The sequence below is a fragment of the Diceros bicornis genome, chromosome 3, assembly GCF_020826845.1.
Source record: "Diceros bicornis minor isolate mBicDic1 chromosome 3, mDicBic1.mat.cur, whole genome shotgun sequence".
In the NCBI taxonomy this organism is placed as follows: Eukaryota; Metazoa; Chordata; class Mammalia; order Perissodactyla; family Rhinocerotidae; genus Diceros; species Diceros bicornis.
The window spans coordinates 30,254,411-30,262,868 of NC_080742.1; the positions used below are offsets into that span (position 1 = coordinate 30,254,411).

At 50.4% G+C, this 8,458-nt stretch overlaps 1 protein-coding gene across 4 annotated transcripts in view; it reads right to left on the reverse strand.

Moving 5' to 3' along the window:
• CDK6 (cyclin dependent kinase 6) overlaps positions 1-8,027 on the reverse strand; it is a 231,180-nt gene extending 223,153 nt beyond the window's left edge. The window contains exons 1-2 of one of the 4 annotated variants that reach the window (XM_058525559.1): positions 7,931-8,027; positions 4,514-5,118 (exon numbers count right to left, since the gene is read on the reverse strand). In XM_058525559.1, coding sequence (XP_058381542.1) covers positions 4,514-4,746 — 233 coding nt within the window. In that variant the 5' untranslated portion in view covers positions 4,747-5,118; positions 7,931-8,027. Of the gene's footprint in view, positions 1-4,513; positions 5,119-5,230; positions 5,368-6,440; positions 6,608-7,930 lie in introns of those variants that run through there. The other 3 variants (XM_058525575.1, XM_058525566.1, XM_058525549.1) reach the window with 3 other exon arrangements.
• Positions 8,028-8,458: the final 431 nt, after the last annotated feature.

Consider the following 8,458-nt stretch of genomic DNA (forward strand, 5'->3'; position numbering starts at 1 on the left):
TGTTTTCATGGATATTCATTTACTCAGGTCTTAAACATAGGAAAATACACCAAAAGATATTCAAGTTATACAAGTTTCCCTCTTATAAGCCATTTTCTCCTTGATAGAGAAATTTTAATAATTCCATGTTGATAACAGTTGTGTAAAAAGGGTACAAGTGCAATGTCAACAACTCAGCATTTCCAAATTCTTCTGCAGGAATAGGGAATGGGCAGAACATCATTGTGAAAACATTTATTTACTAAATAACCTTGATAAACTAGAAATTCTTCAAGGAACTCTTAAAGAATGAAAGACCAAACATACTGAAACTTAAAAAGAGAATTAAACTCCTGCTTTCACTGAAACAAGCCCTAATAAACGTACTATTCACCCACAAAATAACACTTTTATTCAGAAGGAGTCCCATGAACTAACCCACCTGAGGACTCGGCTTTATGCTGCATCAAATAATATGCCATGCTTCTTCTACCCTGTTAATGATTAGGTTTTTCTAGAGAAAATCAGATTTTTATTCTCCCTTTATAATATATATTACTGAGATCTTTAAAAAGAGAAAATTGGAAAACTCTCCTTGAATAATAATCACTGAATAATAATCATTGAACTCTCCTTCAATAATTATCATTGAACTCCATGGATTTTTCTGTTGTGTTTTTTTTAAAGTGATTAAATATGCTAATAATAATTTAACATATTTAAATGTCACAAGTTTATTCACTGAAATGCCATAAGTTTTAGTTTCCAGAACTAGTACTTTAATTTGAATTACTTTTACTGCTACACTAACAAATTTAATCCCTGGGGACAACACTGGCAGCACTTTGCAGTATCTTTGTAATAACACAATACTATCACGTATCAGGGTTATGGTGATCATCTTATTCCTTCAAACACAGGGGAAAGGACTTGAGGGGAGTAGCCAGGTATGATTTACCCAAGTATCTTTTCCAGTACCCAGCCCTATGGTTTTCAAACAGTAAGTCCTTCCCAAATCCTTGTTGAATAAATGGAGCTCTAACGTTTATATATATTAGTTACATGTCAATGTCTTCTTATATAGATCTATTTGTATAAGGTGAAATTTAATCTTCAAAAAGCATTTGATTCTGATTAGTGTTTTGGTCATCTTACCTACTCAATCAGCAAATTCCTTGTAACCAAATTATCACAAGTACTAGTTGCTCTATAAAACTGGTTAGGTTAAATATAGCAAAACAAGCCAACAGAAATAAAGACAAGTGAATTTTTAAAGAGAAAAAAGAACTGCTCATCCCATGACAAGGTAAGTTCTAGAAGTGTAGAGATGTTTCCTGACTTGTTCACTGCTGTATCCTCAGCTTTTAGCATTGTCAGGCACATAGTAAGCCCTCAATAAATATTTGGTGAATGAACAGACTGCTGATAAACACGTCATTATTTTATCTACCTATATATATTTAGTGTAGAATATAAAACAGGATTCATTTGTGGAGTGCAGAAGTTCCAATACAGGTTCATACTGAAGTCTGAATCTGGCAAAGGCTCCAGGATTTGGGATTACCAACTGTAAAATAAGAGTAAACTTACATCCCAGATACTGACTGGCTGATCAAGCCCGGGCCTGGGATACATCAAGCTCAGGTAAGCAAGAATTTCAAGTCATTATCCCTGTGCATACAAGCAGTGGCAGTGCCAGCAATAACAAGTCAGCTTTTCTGGCAAATCCATCAAAATTAAAACTTAAACTTTTGAAAAAACTAATATGTTTATTATGCTTCTTCAAGCTTAGAGGCTTAACTATCTGTGGGAAGGGCCTATAATTATGATCAATTACTTATGACTTAGAGGCACTTATAAAGGCATCTGCCTCTTTAAGACAGATTTAAAGAACCAACCATAGGACTGTAAAACTGATCCTATGGGGCAACAACAAATCACAGGTTTGGAGGGGCCACCTTTGACAACTCTTTCTTGGAAGGAAAAGAATTACTGTCACCTGTCCTTGATTTCCTGACCCTGCCTGAACAAATATCAGCAACCTCTAAAATCCGGAATTCCTAGTCTAGCCAAGCAAGTCATGGGGGCCAGTGATTTCCCCAAGGCAGAGGTGGAAGAGAAGAAATAGGAAGGAAATAAAATGGAATGGAGATCTGTAACTTGTGAGGATGACATCATCAATAATTTTCTTAAGTGTCACTGAATTTCATGGCTTATAACTGATGTTCTTTTCTGACAAACCACAGGCTCATTAAATTCAAGTAGCTTCTTGGTTCCAGAGCCTGTAATGTCTGGGTTTGAGTATGATTTGTTCTACAGAAAAGGTCAGATGAACTGATGCCTTACTAGGAACTTGCTCCAAGGTAAGGGCCCCACTACTCTGCCTGAATATAAATAATACTTGGACATTTGAAGCATTTTTAAAATTACGAAGTGCTCTCATATACACTATCTCAGTCTCTCCTCACAACTCTTAAGAGTTGTGAAGTGTCATCACTGCTTCACATGAAAAATAATTTTAGAAAATGATCCCTTTGTCTTCAATTCATAAGTATAGTCTCCTGAAATTTCTCGGTACAGAATTCAAGTCATGGTCAGTTAGAAATCTCTAAGGACACACCAAGCTCAAGAAGATAAATCAAGAAAAGAAGATGGATTAGCCAAAATCTACCAGCATAACGGCAAAAACAATCTTCCTCTGTTACAAGAATAGATTATGCTTTGTAAAGGACAGTGTTACACAGGGATGCCTCTAACATCTCTACATTGGAAGAACATTATTTTATTTATATACCTGATAATCATCCTTAATTGGACACTCTCCATAAGTAACAGACAAAACTAAACAAGAACTTTGGTCCTAAAATTCTAACAGTGGAATTCATCCTTTGGGAAGCGCCTAGGCCATTTCTCTAGGAAGATAACTAAGTTACGGGGGCCAAATATACCCTCTCTTTCTCCCTGCAATATCACAAAGACTCCTCAAAAGGGTTTTTGTTGTTTTTCAACAAAGAAAACACATACAAAAGGTAATCTATTGCTTTTATATATAATCCCACCCTCTTAAAACACTCGTTCTCCCAGGCTCATTATCCCTCTCTGCTTTACTGGCTAAAGCAGAGGTATAATGGAGTTCTATCTTTACAGCCATTTACTACCTTATTTATGTATTTATGATTCTTTGCTGCCTTCTAGCCCAAGTCTAACTATGTTGGGAACAAAGCACCACACAAATTACCCAGCTTGGGATAAGAAGAGACAAGTTAGAACCTCCCAGGAAGATTCTGTAGACATGTGCTCCCTGAGTCTGCAGAAGGTTTGATATTTCAAAGGTCAGTCTTGGGTCTCTCCACTTGGATGACTAATGTTAACTTGTTTGACTTTTTACAAAAATATTTAGCTGTGCTTATTTACACAATTTCATCCACAGTGCACACAGTAGGTACATATCTGTTGAACAGAATCCCTAGATGGATAAGAAGACAAGAAGACGACTCCAAGATCTCCTTTTTCCAACACATTGTCATAAGAGTTGACAAAGGTAAAATCACACCCTGATTTGTAGAAGTTCCTGTGCATTCCTCTTCCACTTAAAACTATGCATCTCTGTTTAGAAAAGGATGACACACCACACAACGTCAACCACACAATGGGGAAATTCCAGGATCACTAAGAAAACACCATTATCCTAAGACACACACACTTTCGTTTATTATTGGTTACCCACAGGAGAAGCTTGAAGAACTGCTGTCTGCCTGTCCACTCACAAGCCGTCCAGGGAGAGCAATGGGAGAACATTTAGAATCTAAAGATTCCACATCTTGGACTCACGTTTAACCCTTTGGAGACGTAGTCTAAGGACTATGCTGACCCAGGAACATAAAGTAATACAGACAAACAGGCAACATTTTTGGAAGAAATTTTTTAAACTATTTGAAACTGGGCAACAGCACTGAAGTCCTTAGACCATGAGGAATCCTTATCATTATGCAATTTTAATAAAGAGAAACTGTCGGTGTGATTGGCAAAAATATTCTTACGTTCCTGCATTTTTTTAACGTTATTTATACTAGGCTCCACCAGTCAAGTTCTCTTCCTACTAATTATCACCGCATCCTGCTACCTCTCACTTATATTCAGTCTCTCAAAAATTCCCCAAAGGCCAGGGAAAATAAGCGAGGGGCTGGCAGGGCGTGTCTCAGGTTGGCTTGTTCTGTCCCTAAAAGGCACCCAACTTCCCGGACCCCATTTCAGGGCCGGCAGGGAGAAAACACTTAGAACTTGCACAGCAGTGAGGAAGCCTGCGCAGGTCACATTCTCTGACTTGTCTGACTTGCTCGCTGTCTGGCAAGGTCACCGGCTCTGGCTCCTGGCTCTGTCGACAAAACGTATTCTCACTCCGTAAGGTCAACGGGTCGCGCCGTGCCTCCCTAGCCGCCCTCCGGCCTGGCACCTTCCTGGGCCCGAGGATCCCTCGCCCGGCCCTCCCCGGGCGCGCGGCTCCCGACGGTGCGGGCACCGCTGCCCCGCTCACCTGACCACGTTGGGGTGCTCGAAGGTCTCCAGGTGCCTCAGCACCGCCACCTCGCGGATGGTGGAGAGCGGCATGCCCTCCTCGCCCGTCTGCACCCGCACGCGCTTCAGCGCCACGAAACGGCCTCCGTTCTTCAGGTCCCGGGCCTTGAACACCTTCCCATAGGCGCCCTCCCCGATCTCCGCCACGCACTCGTACTGCTGGTCGGCGCGGCTCAGGCCGTCCTTCTCCATGCCGCCCGGACACCGCCCGGCGCGGCGCCGCTGGGGCGGGCGGGGGGCTCGCTCGGCTCGCTCGCGGCCGCCGCTCGCCTCCTCTCGGACTCCTCCGCCCGCTCCCTCGCGCCCCGGAGCTCGGTCTCGCTCTCCCTCACCCCTGCGACTACCGCGATCCGGCGCTCGGGCTCTCGCGGCCGCCGGGGCTGGATGGAGCGACCTCCCCGCGGGCGGGCGCAACCCTGGTGCCGCTGCGAAACTCCGCCTGCCGAGTCGCCGAGGAGCGAGCCGATCCCTCCTCTTCCCTCCCCGAAGCGCAGTCCTCTGCACAGACACCAAGGCGATTACATAGTCTCTGCCCGAGTGCGTCTCAGTCCACAATCATTCCACCTAAAAGAGGAGACGGGAGGACAAGAAGAAAGTGCAATCAGACATCCCAGGCGCCTTCCTCAGGGTTCCCGCAGACTCCCCTCCTCCTCCTTCAGGAAGCCCCCATCGCTACCCTCCGCGCGCTCCTGCCCTCTCCCAGGCCGCTTAATCCTTCCTGGTTCCTCCGAGAAAAGCGAAGTTACTTTTCTTTCCCTGCAGGGCTGGAGCGGTCTTCGCGCGGAGAGGTTGCAAGGGCCCCTCCGGGATGAGCGCGCGGCGCGGGACGCAGTGGAACGGGAGGGGGCGTGCCGAGCAGCCCAGAGTGTGCCGGGAGCGCGGGGGAGGGGAGGCGCCGGGCACGTCAATGTCACTGCTTAATATTTATCCCTATATCATTGTGTTGCGCTGCTACGCTCCCGGCCTCCCCGGGCCTGGACGTGCAGGGAGAGGGGCTCCTGGGGTGCCATGGGGGTGTTCAGGCGTTGTGCACAAGCTGCTGTGGAGGGACTGTGGGTCCACCCGTGTGGGGCCGCAGAATGTGGGTGGGGGCTCCCAGGACCCTGTAACCCGATGCTGGGAGTGTGCGAGAAGGGGTGGTCAGACATCTGCTCGGAAATTGCTTCCTTTCTTTCTACTTTCAGTTTTTCTGTGAGAAGACATTTAAAAACGACTTGCACACACAAGTGGTCTTTTGGGGGTAAAGAAGTCTGGGTTGGAAACGGAATTCCTCCGACTCGGAGGACCTCCCTGGTGGAAACTCTTCAGGTCGGGGAGGGCTGGGGCTCCCGCTACTCAGAGGAGGGTGAGTGATGGGGGCCTGGACGGGGGGCGTCGCCCACGGGATCCTAAGGGTGGGAGAAAGGGGTGTTCGCCACACTTTAGCTTGTCGCCTCCTTAAAGAATAACTTCAGGAGGAAGGTAGCATAACCGTGACTCGTCCTGAAATTTTCAACTGATTTCAACCCGAGCAAAACTCAGCCTCCCCTTAAAAAGGATGGGGGCTGGGGGGAGTAAAGGCTGAGCCTCCGGAGGTGAGAGAGAAGAGGCTGAGCCCTTGGGGCCAGGACTCGCGAACCTTTCCCCACTCCCAGGATCGTCTCCGATGTAGGCAGCAGAAGCGGCTGCTCCATTCCTCTTTCGGCTTAAGGCCTGGTCTCGTCTGCAGCTAGTCGCCCCCCGGAGCCCTCCGCACAACAAAGTGCGGGGCCGAGGGGACACTTTCCCTCCCCATTCATTTGCAATCCAGGAACTAGGCAACCTCCAACCCACAGCCGCCGCGGCCTCGGCGGGACATTCGCCACGCCAGCCGCGTGTCCCCAATTCCCAGGGCACCTCGGAATTACCTGCCCCGCAACTGCTGCCCGCTCGCCTTCTGCCAGGAATTAAAGAAACAAATGGCGCGACCCCCACGGCGTGCGGGCGGAGGGGACTGCAGCGAGGACAGAGCCCCTCACACTCACTCCGTTCAAAACTCTCCCTAAAAGGTGAAAGCGAATCCTGGGGGAGCCGAGGAGCGAGCCCCCCAGAGCCTGCACGGGGGTCTGAGCCAGGCCGAGGGCCACACAGGTAGCGGAGAAGCCGCCGCCGGCTGCGCAGCCCGCCCCTCTCGCGTCCCCTCCTCCCGCCCCAGTCCAGCCCGAGGCTCTGCAGCGAAGGCAGCGTTGCGGACGTCCCACCCCCGCGGGGAACTGCGCCCGCTACCCCCGCCGGGCCCCGCACCGCCCGCCCTGGCTCTCCCCCCTCGCTCCCCCGACGGTCGGCTCCGGCGCAGAGAAACGGGAGCAGCAGTGCCTTTTCCCCCCCTCTCCTCCACTTTTTTTTGTTGTTGTTGTTGCTTTCCCACGCTGGCTGAATGTGACTTGACCCCATTTCAAAAAAGTTTGACATAGTGCTTCAACATTTCCGCATTCCTCCGCGACTACAAAGGCTGCAGCCGCCTCCTTCTGCTTTCTGTCTCTGCTCTCTGTCTTCACACTCAATGAAATCCTTCATGTGCCTCTCCCGAAGCCTGCCAAGCACCGCAAGGGTCGCCACCAGCGCAGCGACAAGAGGCCGCACCAGGACCACGACTCCCGCTTATGCGCACACGCAGATGCGCCCACGTGCACACTGACGGGCGCCCTGCGGGGTCCGGAGCTGCTCACCGCGGGGTGTGCATTTCAACTCCGATATTTTAAACTATAAAAGTAAACTGGGAAACTAAAGCAAATATGCATCCTTGGGGGACTCCAAGCGTGGGCACTAGCCGCCAGCGTGCACTCCTCTAAGTGTGCATAACACGCCCGCAGGGGTTGCCAGCAGGAAGCCTGAGTTAACATTTATCTCGTGGTGGGGAAGGTGGAGCCCACGCCCACACCTAGCAAGCTGGAGAGGGAGCTTTCGTGAGGAAATAAATATGGGGCACGGAAACACAGTCTTCCGCATGGAGTCCCCAGAGGCAATGCATTTTAAACCCTAAACGCATATTACTATGTGAGTGTCCGAGTGGAGTTTAAATTGTTTGAAGAAACTGGATAAGGAGTGTTTGTGGGGGTGTTTGTGCGCACGGCTATACAGGAGCAGGCACAGGATCTCAGTGTTGGGGGTGTCCCTAGTGTGGGAAATCCTCCTCTCGCCAGATTAGGAGAGACTCCTTTAGCTCCCCAAAACTGGCCCCCGTAACTACCCTGCGTCGGTTCATAAGGGGTTAACCAAAGCCGATTCCGAGGACATACAACCCGCCCCCACAGTCACCCCCACCCACACTCTCGCTTCCGACCCTGGCCAAGCCCCCAAATCTTCCCCGGGGACCCCCCACCCCGCAGCCCACCCACCCGAGTGCACAGCTTCTCACCTGACGGGCCCGGCCACGTCCGGCCTCCCGAAGGGGCTGCGTGTGTCGGGCCGACCACCGCACGTGTCCACGGCGGCGCGGAGCAGGTAACCCGGCTCGGAGGAAGGAGTTACCAGCACTCTTTCCCGCGAGGGGGTGGGCACAGCGGCGGAGGGCGGAGGGACGGCGGAGGGCGCCGCCCGCGCCGCTCGCTGGGGGCGGACGGGGGCCGCGGGGCTCCTGCCGGGGCTCAGGGCCCGCGCCGGGGAGGCAGCGGGGGCGGGAGCGGGGGACTGGGGCCCAGGAGGCCAACGCTGCCCGAGACCCACCGGCGGCGGTGTTGGGGGCTCGCGGCGCAGTGGCAAGCAAGTGTGCAAATTAAAACCTTCCGGAGAGAGGGGAGGCGGCCGAGACCCGGCTGGGCTCTGAACCTCCCAGCTCCGCAGCTCTCGGCACCGAGTGGGGGGCGAGAAGGAGGGGAGAGGGGAGTTAAATGAAAATTTCCGGCTTTCGCTGCAACTGGAGTGGGGGATCTTGCGACTAAAATAA